General features: G+C 39.2%; 1 protein-coding gene across 16 annotated transcripts in view; it reads left to right on the top strand.

The window, feature by feature from the left end:
• The window catches only part of RAF1 (Raf-1 proto-oncogene, serine/threonine kinase), a 79,078-nt gene that overhangs the window by 55,998 nt on the left and 3,759 nt on the right, over window positions 1-19,321 (top strand). For 7 of the 16 annotated variants that reach the window (XM_065074436.1, XM_065074435.1, XM_065074431.1 and 4 more), the window contains 13 exons: window positions 59-161; window positions 1,089-1,246; window positions 2,192-2,290; window positions 3,774-3,927; window positions 5,475-5,534; window positions 7,336-7,363; window positions 7,461-7,588; window positions 8,151-8,268; window positions 11,577-11,661; window positions 13,341-13,517; window positions 14,332-14,378; window positions 16,623-16,741; window positions 18,322-18,453. In XM_065074436.1, coding sequence (XP_064930508.1) covers window positions 59-161; window positions 1,089-1,246; window positions 2,192-2,290; window positions 3,774-3,927; window positions 5,475-5,534; window positions 7,336-7,363; window positions 7,461-7,588; window positions 8,151-8,268; window positions 11,577-11,661; window positions 13,341-13,517; window positions 14,332-14,378; window positions 16,623-16,741; window positions 18,322-18,453 — 1,408 coding nt within the window. The remainder of the gene's footprint in view (window positions 1-58; window positions 162-1,088; window positions 1,247-2,191; window positions 2,291-3,773; window positions 3,928-5,474; window positions 5,535-7,335; window positions 7,364-7,460; window positions 7,589-8,150; window positions 8,269-11,576; window positions 11,662-13,340; window positions 13,518-14,331; window positions 14,379-16,622; window positions 16,742-18,321; window positions 18,454-19,321) is intronic. The other 9 variants (XM_065074441.1, XM_065074440.1, XM_065074442.1 and 6 more) reach the window with 3 other exon arrangements.

Raw genomic sequence — 19,321 nt, 5'->3', positions numbered from 1 at the left:
AGGCCAGACTTCTTACCTCCTAAGTAATGTTGTTGTCTCCATTTTCTCTCTTTTTCAGAAAAAAAGTGCGTTTGGATTGGAATACAGATGCTGCCTCCTTGATTGGAGAGGAACTGCAAGTGGACTTTCTTGATCATGTTCCGCTCACCACACACAATTTTGTAAGCTTGTCCTCAGCTGGATTTTGACATATTCAGTCAAAGAATGTTTTAGGCATTAATTACCTTTTGGCTTTCTAAACAGAGGGGGTGCATTTTAGAAGTGATGATTTGATTCCTTCACCCCTGCTCCCTCTATTTTGTCCTAGAAATATATTGTACCAAGTGACAAAAGCAAAGGATTATCATTTATATCCACCAGAAAGGTTAGGATTAATATAAGAAAAAAACATGACAATAGCTTTGCTTCTACTTGACATTTTTAGAAAACCAGAAATAAAATTTTCTACATTCGGTCAGCAGAAAACAAGTGTTTCTCTCCAGATGTGGAAAAAGCTCAGACTTTGAGCTTCCTCCACAATGTGTTCTGGAGGAAGGAACCCTTTGGTTCATTTTAATCTCTTCTTTGGTATTTGAGAAGCTGTAAAAAAATGTTAGATACCATTTAAATAAAGTAGAAATTCCTTGAAGTATTTCATTTACTAAGGAATTTATTTCTTGCATAAGGGGTGTTGGTTATTCAAACACAAACCAAACATTTTGACTAATAAAAATGATGAGGTAGTTCTTACAATCTGATCCTTCTTGAGTTTTGATGATACTAAAATCAAACAAAAACCCCAATTCTTGGCTCACCCCAACTCTTGTCACCTTACTGAACACAAAACAGTGCCTTTGAATTTGACAAAACATTTTTCTTTTCTTTCTTTCTAATAATCAGGTGCACAAAGTCCTAAATGTTTGTCAGCTTTCCAGCCAAACTGGAAATATATGCAGGAATAGCCAAGTGTAGTTTTAAGTTCAGCAGCACTTCAGGGGCACTGATAACATTTTAACCTGGTATTTCTTTATGTCAGGCTCTGGAGATGTTCGTCTGAGCTAGTGAAGAGAAGCTAGTTGCTTGGATTAATAATGTAATGTGTTTTCTAGGCTCGGAAGACGTTTCTAAAGCTTGCTTTCTGTGACATCTGTCAGAAGTTCCTGCTAAATGGGTTTCGGTGTCAGACATGCGGTTATAAATTCCACGAACACTGCAGCACCAAAGTTCCAACCATGTGTGTCGACTGGAGCAATATCAGGCAACTCTTGTAAGGACTGTTCCTTTTCAATAGCAACAGTGATTCTTTGTGACAGACGAGCATCTTTTTTTAATCTCTTGTGATAGAGATAAATGTGGATTGTTGGGAAGTGTCATCACTTTGATCAGTATATGGAATGTGTGTGTTGATTTCATAAAACAGCCAGCAAAGATTGTCTGTTCCCAGGTGAAGGCCACTTCCATTAAATGCATTTTGTTCTTGCTGTACATTTTAATCTTCTGGGACAAGCAAACAGAGATCTTGAATGACCAGGCAGGTGCTATAATGCCCTCTGCTTCAACGTGGGAAGGCACAGTAATTCTTCTCATATAGCACTTTTGTTAGAAGGAAGACAGGTCACGATTTAGTTGTGTTTTAGCTGTTGGATGTGTGAGTGTTCAGAACTACCACAAATCCGTCACCCTGTTGAAAATGCATGGAAGCGTGAGAAAACTGATAAAGACTTTCCTAATATTGATTAGAAAAAGTTGAAAATCATTATGTTAGGAGTAGTCCTTTTACGTAGAAGTGTTAAAACCTATAATTGACCTTATGAGTCTTACGTAGTGATTGTATGTTTTTATCACTATCTGGGTCATACAGTTACGTGTTTTCTTATACTGATGAGTCATTAGAGTGTAGGGTGTCTAGTGCTTACCCGGCTTTAGTAGAGCTTTAAAAATCCGGGCTCAAATACTCTTTGAGGAAAATCTGATGTAAAAAGATTTGTCTCTTAAGTTTAGAGAGAACTCATGGGAATTTTCTTAGAGAGTTGGAAGATGTAGTTTTTAGTTGTATCATACACAGAGGAAAATGGTTATGTAAAGATAGGAATGCATTCATGAGGGTAATTATGCTGAAAAGAAACAGCCCTTTAAATTTTCAGCTTTCAAGAGCATTGTACAGGAGGTAGTGTAGCAGTTGAATTTGTAATTGTTTTTGTTGATATTTCAGATTGTTCCCAAATTCAAATATCAGTGACAGTGGTGTCCCTGCACTACCTCCCTTGACAATGAGACGGATGCGGGAGTCTGTCTCCCGGATACCTGTTAGGTAAGCTGGTATTTCCTGTCATTTCTATTTTGGGAAATACAGTTGTTTAAACAAACAAAAACAAAACAAAAGGAAAAAAAATCAACAAACAAAAACGAAACTACCCCAACTTGTCAAAAATTAAACAATCATATAGAAGGTTGGGATAAATGTGCAAGAAGGCAACACCACCTCATCACAGATAATATATAGTGTCCTTTCTTGTTCTTAGATTCAAGCAAAAGTTTTATTTGGGATTTTATATTTTTAATTCTTAGTCTTAAGATTTTAAGGGAGGGTATTAAAGGTTTTCTGGAGACCTTTATTCACCTGCTTAAGAAAATTCAAGGCTCCCTTTGGTATTTTTGTGAATTAATTTGGTTTCACCTGATCAGGTAGTGTACTTGTAAGGGTTCATGACTTGTTTTGCATGACTTGCATACAGAAACTAAAGTAATGTTCTAATGTTATGATGACAGATAAGAGTTTAAAGAGAGAACAGTGGAAGCTGAAAACATGTTCCTCTTAAAGAAAATTCTGTGACCTAAAGAGAACACTCCTGTAGTTTTAAATGCTGGTATAAAAATGGCTTTACTTTCAAAGGGGCCTGTTTTCTGAGCCGCATTCGTGCCTGTATTCTCTTCCTTGAAACTCGAGAGGCTGAGGAGGGCAGGCCATTTCTTTTGGTTTTTCTGCATCCCTTTGAAAATTCTTGGCCTGTTGAGGAGTGAGGCACAGAGCACATAGCTGACTTGCAAACGGTTCTATGTATCTATCGATTGATTGATTTTAGTGGGAACTGCGTCAGGAATTGACCTTATATTCTCTTTGCCCTCTTATTTCCAGTGTGGTTGAACAATGACGCATTAACTTGACAGGTTTTTCCAAGTTTTTTGTTAAGGTGGGCTGATTTCAGTTAAGATTCTTGTGTGATTTGGGATAAATAGGGTTTGAGTGGCCTTGGCTGTGATTTATAAGTCTTTGTTCAATTGGATTTTAGGGTTGGCCTCCTTTTAACTGGTATTGGGTTTCATGACTTCCTTGCTGGCTGTTCTGTGCCACCCATTGAACAGTCTTGCAAACCTTTACAAATTCAGGGCTTTTAAGAAGCTTTTAAGCTCTGCATCACAGGCTTGAAATGATCAGTTTGTTTACATTTCACATACCTGAATTAATCCAGCAGAGCCAGGATTTTATCAGTATATTAAATGTGATTTGATGAGGATTGAGGTGAATTTTGTAATGGCAGAAACAGACTTGCATTAAACACGCTCAGTAAGTGTGTGAACTGGTAAGATCATGCTTGAAGTTTTTAAATTTATTTCCCAAGTTAAACTGGTAATGATTCAAACTGACTCAACTAGTTAGCATGTAAGTCCCAACTTTTTCTGTTTGGAGTTATGTCTGAATTGCTTTTGAACAGGTTACATTGCAGAGTATTTTTCAACTGCTAGAGGAGAAAAAAATATCCGTAACTTTCCCTTTCTCTCTCTTTCCTTCTCAGTTCCCAGCACAGGTATTCCACACCTCATGCCTTCACATTCAACACATCAAACCCTTCCTCTGAGGGCTCCCTTTCCCAAAGACAGCGATCTACGTCCACACCAAATGTCCACATGGTCAGCACTACGATGCCTGTAGACAACCGGATAATCGAGGTAACGTGGGGAAGGGAGGGAAGAGCGTAAAGTTAAATTAAAAGTGGGACTGGCTACCTAATAGTCACTGGTTGGTTTTTCTTCTTTGCTTTCTGTCATTTGCTTGCTGTTTGCCTCAGCTGGCTGAGTGATGAAGAATACAGGGGACACATTTGCACAGAAAGTTATAGCTCATTCTTGCAGCCTGTCGACTTTGCTGAAGCTCTAGATAGGTTCTTGGTGTCTGTAAACATGTGGGGGAGCTTAACTATCGAGTTATGCAGATCTGAAAAGAAAATAAGCTCATTTTTGCTGAAGAAAGTGTTATTAGGCATGTCTAAAAATGTTCTTTTAAACTTACAAATCCAGATTTGTTGGAGGGGCTGGTGTTTATTTAAGTCAGACTTCAGGTACTGTTAATCTGGAGGTAGTTTTTGGACTACTCAAAGCTTACTGGCAATAGGTTTTGTGTTACACCTGTACAGAATTAACAGCAATTCTGGGCTTGTGCACTAAAGCCATCTGTATCTGAGAATATTTCTGCTGTTACTTCCTTTCAAGCACCTTCTTTTATCTTCCCTACCTTAGACTGGCAGTAGTGAGAGACAGCTCATTGAACTCAGGCCTAAAGTGGGGTTTTTTGTTTGTTTTGTGATAACCTTAGCAAAATAAGGGAGTGGTATGAAGCAAAGGCTTGCAGAAGGAACTGCAGGGCTTTAGAGAGAGCACCATGGTGCAGTGCGTTTGGGTTTTTTTCTTCTTTTCTTGGCTTATTTTAATTTTGTTTGCTTGTTTTCTCTGTAATGGTTTAAAAACTCTTCAGGCTAAGCAGAAGCCTTTGACTATCGAGTTTACTTGCATCTTCAGCTGGTAGTTTATAGGCTTATGTGAAACGTGAAGCCTCTGAAAATGCCCGAGAAGTTCTCTGGGCCTTTGGTGGAACTGAAGAGAAGTGCCCAGCAGCCCCATGAAGCTTTTATGGTTTGAAGCTTTGTGTCAGCTGGGTTTTATGGGGAAACATACGTCACCTTTCTCTTTGGGTTTCTTAGGCTTACAGCCTTTTTTACTGCATCAGAAACCTGGCTGACCGTCTTTTATGGCATGAAAAATAATGAAGCGCTCAAGAAAGGGACGATGAATTACTGAACTTTGTAGCGTGACGAGCCTTTTCATTGACGTGGCTTTCTTTAACCTTCATGCACAGCGGTAAAGACAGAAATGCTTTCTAGTCTGGCTCTTCATAGTATCATAGGGACTGAAGAAAAATAGCTGTCATATCTTACAGGCAATGGCTTTAAAAAATGTTTAAAAAAACGCCACACCACAAAATCCGGTAGTAGAGACCTTCTAATATGACATGAGGCAGATCACCTTTATAAAGTGTTTAGCAAAGGATGGATGCTACTGACTTTTGCATTTGAACAGGAATGCTTTGTCTTCAAAATTTTACTGCACTTTATTATTATATAGCAAACAAATTAGGTTACTTTTTCTTTCATTTATCCTAACATTTAATATATATTTTTTATACTTCCTCTGTTCTTTTATCTCTTACCGTGTTGGCCTAGAATAACAGCCTGAATGCTTCTCCCAGTTCCTGGTGCAGACGATTTTGTTTGAGGGGAAGAGTAGGTATTTTCTTGGTGCCTTTTGTTTTCTTGTGATTAACAGGATTGCTATAACTTGCAAGCCATGGCAGTATTCACATGAAATGTTTAATCTGGAGCTGATTTGATGAAAACCTTCATAGCATGTTTCTACTTAAATATTGAGGACGCTAATTGGAAGAGGCAAATTGATAGAAGAGCTTCATTTTTAGTTTAGTTGGGTGAATCCACACCGCTGTTAAATTTGGCGTGAATTTCTATAGTCTTGGATTAGAGATGCATTTGGTCACAGTGTTTTTAAAGTAAAACCCTCTCATACACACCTATTGTGTGGCTGTTTTGCTCTGGAACTATTTCGTTGAATAGAGCTCTACAAACCCCTTAGATTAAGAACATGATGTGCTGCTTGTATTTCACATCGAAGTAAAGGTGACAGACTACAGCACTGTGTATGGTATTATTTATGTTGTAAGAACAACTCCAAAGAACACCGGGTTTGGTTCATTTGCTGTAGGATTCGTAAGTAAAAAAGAAAATACATCAGGACTGAAATTCAAAAATACTTTTTTCTTAAATAAGAATTAGATATACATAAGTATGAGAACAATTTTAAATGATTTAGTCATCCTTTGCCAGCTTACTTGAAAGCAGTTACATTCTCAGGCTGATGTACAAACCCATCACTCATTATTAATTCAGGTTCTTAAAGATTTGTATTGTCCTCAGAATGGACAAAAGTAGGAACTTGCGAGAGTTCTTCCTGGGCAGTGAATGCAGATTTTAATCCACTCAGCCGTAGAGATTCTCTGCAAGAACACGGGTATAGAGTCAAGCCTGGGAGAATGCAACTAACTAGCTAAAACCATGTATTTTATAAATGACTCTTTACTAAGGATAATCTGAGTTAACTTGAAAACTGGTGGAATGCAGGCCTGTTCTGTCCTCCTATGAAATCTTACATTTATGATGCTACTAACTAGTTCAAAAGTTTGAATTGCCTTCTATTAACTTTGACGGTGTTTAACATTTCTGTAGTGCATGTTCTTGCTTTGTACTTATACAGTACCTGGATATTTTACCTTTCCTGTATGTACTTTGGGATAATACATAGCAGGTGAGAAAAGCCGTGGAGTCCTGTTTGTCAGAGCTTAGTTGATCTTGTGCATGGCTGTAGAATTGTGTCGTAACGTGCCTGTGGCATGAGGTGAGAGTTGTCGCACTGTACCAACTAGTGAACCGTGTATGAACATCACACTTTAAATGGAAAAATGCTGGGGAAATTAGCTGTGTTTGCATTAGGCCACTAGATGTAGCCTTTTGTGGGGGTGGGTTGAAATAGTACAGTAGAGATATTTCAAAAAATGTACATTGACTTGGGGTATTTTAGGGGCTTTAAAAAGTTTCCTGCTTGTAAGCCAAAACCTTTTTGAGAACGTGTACTCTAGAGATACAGGAGCTGTGTTCACATCTGATAGACGAGCATGTACAAAACTCCAGCGGTGGGAATGCAGACAGTATTTCTAGTGTTTCATCTTGTTCCATGTCTTCTTTTCTTTTTTTCTTTTTTTTTTTTTTGGTAGTAATGCCATTTAATATGCTGTGAATATTTGTAATGTTTTGTAAGTATTCACAAATTGCATGGTTTTTAGCATATAGGATTCTTGTAACTAGAAAATAACCAAGCTGTCATCTTTTGGAGGGGGTTGGTCAGTACTGTAGCACACTTGACCAGAACTGTCAGGAACTATTTCAATGCTATTCCTGCTTGTTCCTTTATATGCTCTCATATATTTATTAACTTTATCTGTCTCCTCTGTTTTAGGATGCAATTCGAAGCCATAGTGAATCAGGTATGGTTTTCAAAAATGAAATAAACACAAAATAATATTATATATTATTTTCTAGTTGTTCATTTTTTTTTAATTATTATTTCTTTTTATATTTAAGCTTCACCCTCTGCTCTGTCTGGAAGTCCTAACAATATGAGCCCCACTGGCTGGTCTCAGCCCAAAACCCCAGTCCCAGCCCAAAGAGAGAGAGCCCCTGCATCCAATACACAAGAAAAAAACAAAATCGTAAGTATGGTAATATTTTTTAAATGTATTTTTTTATATATATTAAACTAGGCTGGGACAGTGGTGTGTTGGGATAAATTTCTATACACAAAAACCAATACAAGATGATGGTAATCTTGGATTTCCCTGCCCCGTGTGGATGTAGTAACAATATAATTCTGACTCATCTGGGAAAGGTAGCACTATTGCCTTGCATTACACTTGTTAACCGCTTAAACATATGAGAATTCTGCTCTCACCTTTTTGGTTTATTCCTTCTAAATACGCGAATGAATTCCTAAATTTTAGTATTGTAATTTTGTAAAAGTCAGTAAGTCTTTAAATAGTTGATGATAAAATATTTGTTCCTCTTAAGATCTCATGTGCTCTTTTTTTGGGGGGGTAACAAAACCTACCACCTCTGACAAATTGAGGAGAAAAGCAGAAGTCCATAATGCAGGACAAAACCCTCAAGGTTTCAGTGCACCCTGAATTTGTACAAAGGAAGCTCTTTCATTCTTGTGTATGTATATTATAATGTGATTAAATACTTGGGGTAAAACCATATCTGTTTTTGTTCCAGAGGCCTCGTGGACAGAGAGATTCCAGTTATTACTGGGAAATCGAAGCAAGCGAAGTCATGCTCTCCACCAGAATAGGGTCGGGTTCCTTTGGAACGGTTTACAAAGGCAAATGGCATGGTAAGGTCTTGCCCATTGTTAGTGTCTTCTCAAAATGTTGATGCTGTAGGACGGCAAGCCAGGAAAAGGTAAAATCCTTGTAGTGGTGCCATGTCCTTATCTACCACCAAAGGCACTAGGTGAGGAATACTCTTTTCCTGATATTAGCAGTGGGGGAACTAAGGCAAAGAAGAGGCGTCAAAATCTGAATCTTACATGTTCGTTATATTGGAGCGAACGTTGTTTTCTTTGTTACCATGTTCTACAGCAGCTTGTTTTCTGAAAAGGTTTTGCTTTCCATTAGCAGGATGGAATTAGAATCAGCTGGGAGATTTCACAGCCTGATGTTAAATTACATTTACCTTTCTTTTTAAATACCTCTGTGGTTTAATTAGCATACTGATAGCCAGTGTGGCAGGGAAAGGAAAACTCATAAATTCTTTTTACAGTTGTGTTTTTCTAAGGAAAAAGAAAAAGTAAGATTTCCCTAAGGGTAATAAAGGTGAATTCCTTGTCGATATACTTGAATTTTATGTTAATAAATATTCTTTGTGTATCGGGAACTTTGGTTCTTCCTGCACTAAACAGGAAATACATTGAGCTACATATTTAGGAAGAGCCTTCAGCTGTGTGCACAAGATGGTTGTGTGGCTGTCACCCAACTTGATATTGATCAGATTCAGTATCTTATTTGTGGTAACAGTTTATAGTTGTCCTGATTTTCAGGAAATTCAAAGTTAAATTACACCATCATTCGCAGTGTGGTCTTAAAGGATTTCTATTTCTTGCAAGTCCTTTCTGTTTGGAGTTTAAGGAGCTGGGAGCTCACAATGCACAAATGAGTGAAACTGCAGACTTTTTTTGTTGTAACCTATTCTAATAGTGCAAATGCAGCAATAAAACTGTCTTGGTGAAGCTGAAGGAAATGAATTGAAGTGGGCAGGTTGCTGCAAGCTTACGTAGAAATTCCAGGTTGAGTTAGAGGGTTTCCTACCATGCTCAACTACGAAGAGCTGCTTGCAGTGTACCCATGGAAGACTCTGCACCATAGTAGGTTCCCAACAAGCTCCCCTGATTTAGTCTTCCAAAGTAAAAACAAAGGAGTCTTGCTCTGAGGAGTGTGTGTCTCGTTGAACAGCACTTCCATATTTTTCCAGCGTGTTCTGATGGTTAAGTACTAATTTTCGCCTTTGCACCACTTCTGTTACAGACCCCATGTGGATCCATAGTGTCCTGTAGCATGCTTCTAAATTTAAAAGGCGGAAAGAGAAGCAAGGCAGTTTAAATGGGTTGGAAGACTACCTGTCATAAACACATTTCCCTTTGACCCTGGTAATCAGTTCTAGGGAGTTGGGGGTTGGGGGGTGGCGGAAGCCGATTTGTCTTCAGGTTGCTGCTGAAAAAACCAAAGTGCTGTTGTGTATTTGTTTGTGTAGAGAAAACTGCTCAGGAAATGCCATTGAGCCTAAAAAAAGTGTGGCACCTGATTCAGTAAGAACAGCGTAAGGTTAAAAGCATCTTTTCATCCACAGAGCAAGGATCATAATTGAAAAATGATCTGAAATCGTTTGACCTGCCGCATCCTCGCCTTGTCTTGGTGTAGCTCATAGCAATACACTTCAGGTGTTGGTCTGGCATTGTACATCAGCAGGACTTGCAGTGGGAACTGGCTGCTTCAAAGCCCGTGGTTTTGGTGGTCCTGTGAAAATGCCTGTTTTCTACCAGATATCTTCTGTTCTGCTCTGCAAGCAGAGAGATCTCTAAGTTCTAGAACACCAGGCACGCTACAAATCGAGATGGTGCTCTTTATGAAGATGCTAGAGGATGAAATAGGAAGCATGTTGCGTTTACTGAAGTTAAACGAAGAATATACACACATATAATAATATGTTCAATATTTGTGTGTCTTTATGACTTCAAATCACGTGACAGACTAAGCACCTGGTAACTGCAGCGGGAGATCCTGGAGTTCACTCAGGGTGCTCTGAAACTTCCCAGTACCAGTTTGCAAATCCAAATCCTTCTCCTACTTTGTTGGCATGTCTAGAGACATGCTAATGTATTTTTCAAATATATCTTGAAAAAGAGGCTGTATTAAGAAGAAAATAATTAGTGATTGTGGCAGCAGAGCCATCTTTCACTCTAGGGATATTTTTTAAGTGACGTGAAGTGGCGGCAGCCCTTTAAACCTTGGGATAAGTTTGAGTATAGTATCTCTCAAATCTTTTTACTGCGTGTGGACTGAGGTGGAAGTTTCAGTTTTCCTGAGCTGTTTTTTCCTTCCTATGACAGTCTCAGAGCAAATTGATCCCCCTCTTGAATTCTAAAGTGCTGTCTATCAGTAGTTCAAATGAACATGGTGTTTACTTCGTTTGTGGAGAAGTCGGTGGGTCTTGCTGTTGGTGCTTTTCCTTTTGTTAGAACGGTTCCACTATTGTACCTTTTTAGAATCAGTTCTATTCTACTGTTTTCTAGACGTACACTGTAAAGGTTTTTACCGCTTTATTCTCTGGAAACAGTCTCTAAACAGATAGCACAGGATCATCATTTATTCCTCTCTGTATCGCCCTTTAACAGATACTGAAATTTAAAGCAAGTGCTGACACTAAAAACAATTCAAATGAAGCTTTTAAGTCAAATTTTATAACGTGTCAGCTTAAGGAGCAGTAAGATATTCTGCTTTCTATAGTCCCTAAATTTGTTATTGAAATATTAAAATCAGTTGTATAATTCATGATTTTTCTCCTATTCCTGGACAGATTTATCCCTCTCATTCCTGAAAGAGTAGTATTTAAATCTAGAAAGGTTTTTTTTATAAGCTTTATATTGTAAAGGCTGTGTATGCATACATATGTTTTATGTATATGTGTAAACTTTAGTATATAAACTTAATTATATAAAAATACAAAGGTGTATATAATATGTGTGCTGAAGCTGGATAGAAGAAGGAAAATGATGAAGTTGGATACTGTTTGGAGAGACTTTGATGTGAGTGCACTTGAAATAACGTGCTGAGAATGCAGCTACGCTAGAATGCATTCATTTCAACAACTAGTGGTGATTTTAATAGTTCATGTCCTACATGTAATTCTAGCCAGCCATGTCTGTTCAAAAAATAGAAGGTTTGTTAGACTGAAGTTCGGATAAATTAATTGCTCGATGGTATGAAAGTTTATATGTCTACAGAGAAGTCTTGACCCATGTATGAATTAGTAGAGGCAAGCTGCACAAATTAGGAATTCTAAGTATACTGTATATTAATGCTATTTTGAAAAACAAAACAAAACAAGCTGCATTTTTAGTAACTTTTACGGTAAATGTATTTTCAGGGGATGTAGCAGTGAAGATACTAAAGGTTGTCGATCCAACCCCAGAACAGTTCCAGGCTTTCAGAAATGAAGTGGCTGTATTAAGGTGAGTTGGGAGTTTTGTCACTAAGTTCTGTTATTCCAGGGCCCCGCAACTGGCTGCTCCCCCTCCTTTAAGCTGTCTTGCTCAATATCCCTTGTTTGGTAGACAAAAAGCAGCTCTCTGGAGAAAAAGAGTAAAACCAGAGCATATAGTGATACTTGTGAATATTGTTGTACTTCAGGGCATTCCCTCATCTTTTTTTCAAGAAGTACACGCAGTAGATGTCTTCTATCATGCTGGTCTGTTCACATCTGTTGTAAGGGATCCTATCACAGTTTTTAGAAGGGAAGAAGTGTTTTTGTTTTCTTCCTGTACATGATGCTCTTTGTGTCAGGGTAAAGATGCAAGCTTTGCTCTTTGTGGAAAGTCTTGCAGTGGTGCTTAGTCCTTGGTGGCTTCCATGCTGGCTGCCAGGGAAGTTCTCTCTCTGATTTGAAAGAGCCCCCTTCCTTTGTGAATAGTCCCCAATAAAGCTAAAGGAGCTGAGAAACCACATACCTGCTGATGACAACAGGCAAAGTATGTTTATTCCTTGGAAGAAACCTACTGAAAAGTCTGCAAATTCTGAATCTCCAGTATGGTCCAATTTGATTTACAAAATCTTATGTCTTACCCCAACCTGCAAGAGTCCAGGGACATTGGTGCCTGTTTTAGCTCCTCCAGAACAGCTCCACTAGAAAGTCCATCAAACTTCCTGGACACACAGGCAGACAAAGTGATGGAAGGAAGTGCTTCTATATGGAAGAGCACTTACAGACATAGGTCCCTGTGCTTCTTCACTGTTTCTGAGATAAATAATACTAACAGCCATAATTGTTCAGGTCACATTTGACATAAAATAAAAGGTGAGGATTAACCAATTCTGCCGTAATTTTCACCACTGGACAGAACACTTGAACTGTACCTTTTACAATTGCAGCATAATTCCTTTTTTCTTTGTTTTTTTTAAATGTATGCTCTGATCTACATGTTTTTTACTTTCAAATACTGTTTCTGTAGCGTCCAATTAACTGTCTGTAATTTTAATCCTGTAACTGAAGCGGTTTGAGTACATCACGACTATCCTCCCAGCTGTTAATTCCTCACAGTTCATGACGACCCTTTATTTCCCTGTTGGGATTCAGGCTTCTATCTAAAGCTGTCGCTCTTTCACAGCTTCCAGGGTGATTTCTGTTACTCCAATAACTTTATCTAATACCACTTGCAAGTGCCAATGTTGGCCACTAATTTCAAAATGCTTGAATTTTCACAACGCCTTTTTCTTGAAGGTCGATTTTAAATAACTTCTTTGGAACTAAAAGGGAGTATTTTAACTGAAAAGCAGAAAAATGGCTGATTTTATTTACAATAATTTTTTATTTACAATTTATTATTTTTACAATTTATTATATTTTTACAATTACAATTACAATTTTTACAATTTATTATATTTTATTATTTTTTTCTTTATTATTTACAATTTATTATTATTTATTTACAATAATTAATTACAATAATAATTTGGCAACTGTGGCATATAGTGATTATTTTTAAAGACAAACTTTACAATCACACCCACTTAGCAAAAATTTTGCAGGAAACGTGTTTTTGGACTCAAAAGCTGAAATATGTTCCTTGAGTAAAGAACTTGAAAACTTTCTTTTGTTAAGATACTGATTTCTCTCTCTTCTGCTTTCTATTAGGAAGACTCGGCATGTTAATATTTTGCTCTTCATGGGCTACATGACTAAAGACAACCTGGCCATCGTCACGCAGTGGTGCGAAGGAAGCAGTTTGTATAAACACCTGCACGTCCAGGAGACCAAGTTCCAGATGTTCCAGCTCATTGACATCGCTCGGCAGACAGCACAGGGCATGGAGTGAGTAGGACACGCGATGGCGGATGTTTTCCTTCTTGGGAAGGTGTTTCCCTTCTCCTCCCCAAACTCACATGGAGTTACTGGGTGAAAAACGGGTCAAAAATACACCAAGAGTGTTTGTGCAGCCTAAATTCAGCACTGTTGTATACGTTCTTACTTTCATTTGGTGTTTCTTTTTTCATGGATTCTTGCTTTAGTTCACGTTAAACCAGTAGTCAGTGAACGTTTTCTGCTCTTCTGTAGCTGGAGATCTTACTGTACTGCTCTAGGTGAGATCCTCTTCTAAACACAGAATTACTTTTGCCTTTTTTTCCTCATTATGTTGCTCTGACACCGTAATGTTCGGCAAACACTCAGTCATACTCACGGTGCTCTGGGGAGATGGGAGGATGATTGTTCCTCTCCTACACCTGCTGTATTTTGGAACCTTTCTCCAGGTGTCCCACTTGATCCAGGAACCACCTCACCGCTTTTCAGAACATGGTACAATGTTCACAGCGCAGAAGACGCTGATGCTGTCAGTGCTCACCCATTTTGTATATCAGGACCCAGGTTTCCAGTCACCCACCCAGAAAACAAGGAACATATATTGTGACTGCAAAATAAAGTAGTTTGTAAAATGTAAACCTTAGATAACATACAAACTTCGAGTGTATGAGTACAGCACTGGTTTTCTAGGGCATGATGCAGTTCCCCAGCCCTGACGCTGCTCTTTCTCTTCTCGAGATGTATTTTTTGCGCTGCTATGTGTAAATTGCAAGGCTCTGTTTCTGTGAACACCCCTCATAACAGCGATTTTCTTTTGCTTTCACAGCTATTTACATGCGAAGAACATCATCCACAGAGACATGAAATCCAATAGTATCCTTTCCTAACTTCAGTTTCTAGTGTATATAACTAATAACGAGTCATTCCTATGAGTAAGAAGTTACTTTTTAGCAAAGACTTTCAGAGAACATATGTGCTTTGTGATAAAGATGAAAAAGGATGTGCAATGGTTGTGCTCTGAAAGTGTCTTATTTTACTGAAAATGTGTTTCTGTCATTCTCTGTTACCCAAACGCTGTCCTGGTGAGAAGCCGCACTCTTTACTTGAAGGAAGATGCGTGCGTGCGCATGCTGAGTGATGCGTGCACACACGGGCTTTATTTTGCTGTTTCTTACATATTTTTAATAAACGTCAAACACCTTCACATGACTGGCAGAAACGAACCCCAAAATCTTACTCTCAACTCAAGACAAGACAACCTTTTACCCCGCTGTATTTCTTGGAAAAGCAGAGATTTAGTAATGCATATGGAGTTAAAATGTTGTGAACTGCTGTCCTTGGCCTTTGCGAGTGCCTGGTTTTGAAATTGCCCATTGAGCTAGCAATGCAAATTGTAACTTCTTCCATAAAATGTGCACAGAGTGTTTTGCAAATGTCATCAGAAAACCCACACCAAGTCCAGTAGTTCATAATGTAAGGGGATTCCCATTTTCAGGCAAGTTAGAAAGAGTTTTAGTGTACAGGACGTCAGGAGTTTGTGGTTCCTCGTAATTACAGCCACTTCTGTGAATAAATGAATTCTTCACCTGCCATGGAACTGAGAAGGGAGTCCTTCATGTTTATATTTCTGAATCATCTTTTTGAACTTAAAACATTCTTAAATGAAATTGTAAAATATCTTAAAATAAGCCAAACAAAGAAAGTGTTACATATCAACCTGAACACACAAATCAATTAAGTAGATAGATTACAATTAGTACAGATGTTTGTATTTCCTGTTGAAATAGTTAAATCCTAGTTAAATCTCAGGAGATCTGCCAGAGAACTTCATGGAAACAGATTTTATTGTGATATTTGTTTCTGCTTCTAATTGTTTTCTTTTAGGTGGTTTTTTTTTTTTTTGAGTTGTGATGGCTTCTGTGCTGTTTCCCCACGTGTCTCTTGACACCAATTATTTACATACCTGCAGTCATGGATGTTAATTAACATGGTTGATTTCTATCCTAACTCACCATGAAAATAAATGCATCGATAATAATACATCTGTTCTTCACAGAATCACAGAATCCCAGAGTGTCAGGGGTTGAAGGGCCCTGGAAAGCTCATCCAGTGCAATCCCCCCATGGAGCAGGAACACCCAGATGAGGTTACACAGGAAGGTGTCCAGGCGGGTTGGAATGTCTGCACAGAAGGAGACTCCACAATCTCCCTGGGCAGCCTGGGCCAGGCTCTGCCACCCTCACCAGGAACAAGTTTCTTCTCATCTTTCAGTGGAACCTCCTGTGTTCCAGTTTGCACCCATTGCCCCTTGTCGCCCCTTGTCCTGTCACTGGTTGTCACCAGAAGAGCCTGGCTCCATCCTCCTGACACTCCCCCTTTCCATATTGATCCCCAGGAATGAGTCCCCCCTCAGTCTCCTCTTGTCCAGCTCCAGAGCCCCAGCTCCCTCAGCCTTTCCTCACACGGGAGATGCTCCACTCCCTTCAGCATCTTGGTGGCTGCGCTGGACTCTCTCCAGCAGTTCCCTGTCCTGCTGGAACTGAGGGGCCACAGCTGGACACAATATTCCAGGTGTGGTCTCCCCAGGGCAGAGCAGAGGGGCAGGAGAACCTCTCTGACCTACTGACCACCCCCTTCTAACCCACCCCAGGTACCATTGGCCTTCCTGGCCACAAGGGCCCAGTGCTGGCTCATGCTCACCCTGCTGTCCCCAGGACCCCCGGGTCCCTTTCCCCTACACTGCTCTCCAACAGGTCATTCCCCAATTATACTGGAACCTGGGGTTGTTCCTGCCCAGATTCAAGACTCTACACTTGCCCTTGTTATATTTCATTACATTTTTTCCCCACCCAGCTCTCCAGCCTGTCCAGGTGTCCCTATATGGTGGCACATTTTGTTTAGTCTTAAATGTAAACTCTGTAAATATGGATGCCATAAAATTACTTTTCTTCTGTTTAACACACATCTCATAGCTGTTTTTAAAAAAAACAAATCAGCATTCGTCTTGGATAGCTGGCTTGGATTTGTGATAACCTAACCAGTCTTTTTGTGATCGTGTCAGAAAATTCCGAGTTGTTTACTCAAGCTTTCTACAGAATTTCCTTAATGAACGTTTAGATATATTTCTTCATGAAGGCCTCACAGTGAAAATAGGAGACTTTGGGCTGGCGACGGTGAAGTCGCGGTGGAGCGGATCTCAGCAGGTGGAGCAGCCGACCGGCTCGATCCTGTGGATGGTGAGCGGACAGCGCTGCCCTCAGGCAGCCGCCCCGCGTTCTCTTCTTGCCACCTCCTTGTCCCGGAGGACATTCCCAGCAGTCGCTTGGCGGTTCACTGCCGCCAGAACTTGCGAGGCAGCTCCGCGATATTCCCGTGAAAAAATCACCTGAAGAAAAGCTAGTTAGGAACTTTTCAGTGTGGGGCTTCAATAGAGTAAATGGAAAAAGTGGAGCAGTGCCTGTTACCACATCATTTAAGTGATGCGAGAATGTCTTATTTGGCGCTCAGAGGAAATACTTTGTTGAAGTTTCACTCGACCCATTTTTGCTCGTGCTGTGCAGTTGATTTACATTCAGCACGGGCACTGAGCACCAATATTTTCCAGCTCCCAGGGCAGCACACGCGGCATTTGATGCGTGTACTTCAGGGGAGCGAAACCAAATAAAAATGACATGCTGAATGCTGCATATTAGTACATTTTAAATCTTCTGATATTTATCACTGAATGACCTCAAAGTGTTACCGGAAACAGGTTTTCCTTTTCAGAAATCATTATTACTAGTCTTGCAGCCTTCACTGGTATGGAGGTATTTGTATTTTGAGAAAAGCCAGAGAGTGTTGGTTAGGAACACCAGGATGCTTGGCCAAGGTTTGTTTGTGACCTATAAAATACACAAATCACCTGAAACAAAGTTACAAACCAGAAACTACAAGCCAAGGCTTTTTACAGCTTCCCCTGACGGATTTAAACCCAGCTTACCTAACGGTGTGTGTGGAAACATGAAACACATCTTAGAAAAACCCCTGCATTTTTGCTCTTTGCAGTTTTTCTCATTGTAATCATTTCTAGACCATCTTTGCCGCGTTGTCGTTACGGAGGAGCAGAGGTTCATTCTGTTTCCTTGGAGGCTGATACCATCTCTGAGGTTTTGCTGTTGTACTTTAACTAGTACTTTGCTCCTTAATTCTGAGGGGGAAAAAATATTTTGGTCAACAGGAAAGATATTTTGATGGTTTATATCTTGGTTTATGTTGTTTCCTTGAAGTTCTTCAGCTTCATAATTTTGCTTTCTTTTGCAAAGATGCAAGGATGTTCTTGCATTTCTTCCCCTATCTTCAATATATGCTGGTTTGAATTTGGCTTTCACATTTCATGTAAGTGTTTTGGTATCAGTTTTACAAGAGATTAAGCCTGTATTAGAATTTTGTATTTTTCCCCTTTAATATCAACACTTGTTTAAGAACCGATGGGGAGAGACTCACACTGAGCTGTACGTAAGATACAACAGAAGTCAATAAATACTGTGAATCAGAGTAATTATTTTACTAATGGTAAGATGTTTGTTGAATTAAAATGTTGCTTTTTTGTTGGCTTACACCTGTATTTATTCTTTTTTAATAAGATGTACAGTAGCACTGCTGAACTTTTCCAGAGCCTTAGGAACAGCTCATGGAAGGCTTGAGGTGTCCTTCAGGCACTCATTTTTGGTTGTGCTCACTCTCTCTCTTTTCCAAATACTTTTCCCTTCTCCTGTCCTTTCTGTCTTTAAATTCTATTAATATTGCTTATAATTTGTTTCTTTTTTTCCTCTTCCAGGCACCGGAAGTGATTCGGATGCAGGACAGTAACCCGTTTAGTTTCCAGTCAGATGTCTACTCCTATGGAATAGTATTATATGAACTTATGACGGGCGAGCTGCCGTACTCCCACATTAACAACCGAGATCAGGTAAGAGAGATTCTTTGAACGCTGCGTTTGGTTTCTGGGCATAATGCATTGTGTCGTCCTCCAGAAATGTAAAACATTTGCAAAACAAGAATTGAAATGTTGTTTACAACACAATTTGTTTCAGCGGTAAGTTTGTGTAATTGTGTGTTTACTTAAATAAATAGCGACAGTCAAAAGGAAAGACAAAAATCTCTTTTATAAACATTTTAAGTGCCCTGTTAGAGCTACATCATGAAAATCTTGGCTTATGTATTTGCACGAACTTCGGACTCTCGCATCTTTTTCATCTGTTTTGCTGATCCTTAGTTGTGGTTTGGTGGTTTTCTTGGCTTTGTTTTTGTTTTTAATTAAGATCTTATAATGGAAAGTGTGAGTGTATGGGGACAAACTACTAGATTGTAGTGTCTATTGTGTTATATAATCTGTATTGCAAATAGGACAGGCCAGCTCTGGTAAGGCAGATTTTTAGTTCAGAACATTGAAATTATACACAGGCTTTAATCATCGCTGTTGCAAAACAGGTGACACTTGCCTCTCAACTAAGTTTTCCAGGAAGGGATGGAATATTTCCTGAAGAACGCCACCAAGACCTTATTTTAGCAACATTATATCGAGCTGTTCTTTTTTCTGAGACAACACGAGTTGAACCAGTAGCACCATTAGTTCTGTTTCCCCTCCTGCCCCCAGTAAAACCCTCAAACAACCGAACTCCCGTCACCCAACCAAGCCAACCACCATTTCCCAGGGAACAGTCCTACCAGCATGACAGAGGCAACTGTTAAGGTTACTGAAGTCTGATGAAAATCCAAAACGATGACTTGGACTAAACCAGAAAATGTATTTACCAACACTAATAATGTGTTAGTGT

The sequence above is a fragment of the Columba livia genome, chromosome 10, assembly GCF_036013475.1.
Source record: "Columba livia isolate bColLiv1 breed racing homer chromosome 10, bColLiv1.pat.W.v2, whole genome shotgun sequence".
NCBI classification, from domain to species: Eukaryota; Metazoa; Chordata; class Aves; order Columbiformes; family Columbidae; genus Columba; species Columba livia.
This window is presented reverse-complemented; position numbering and strand designations above follow the sequence as displayed.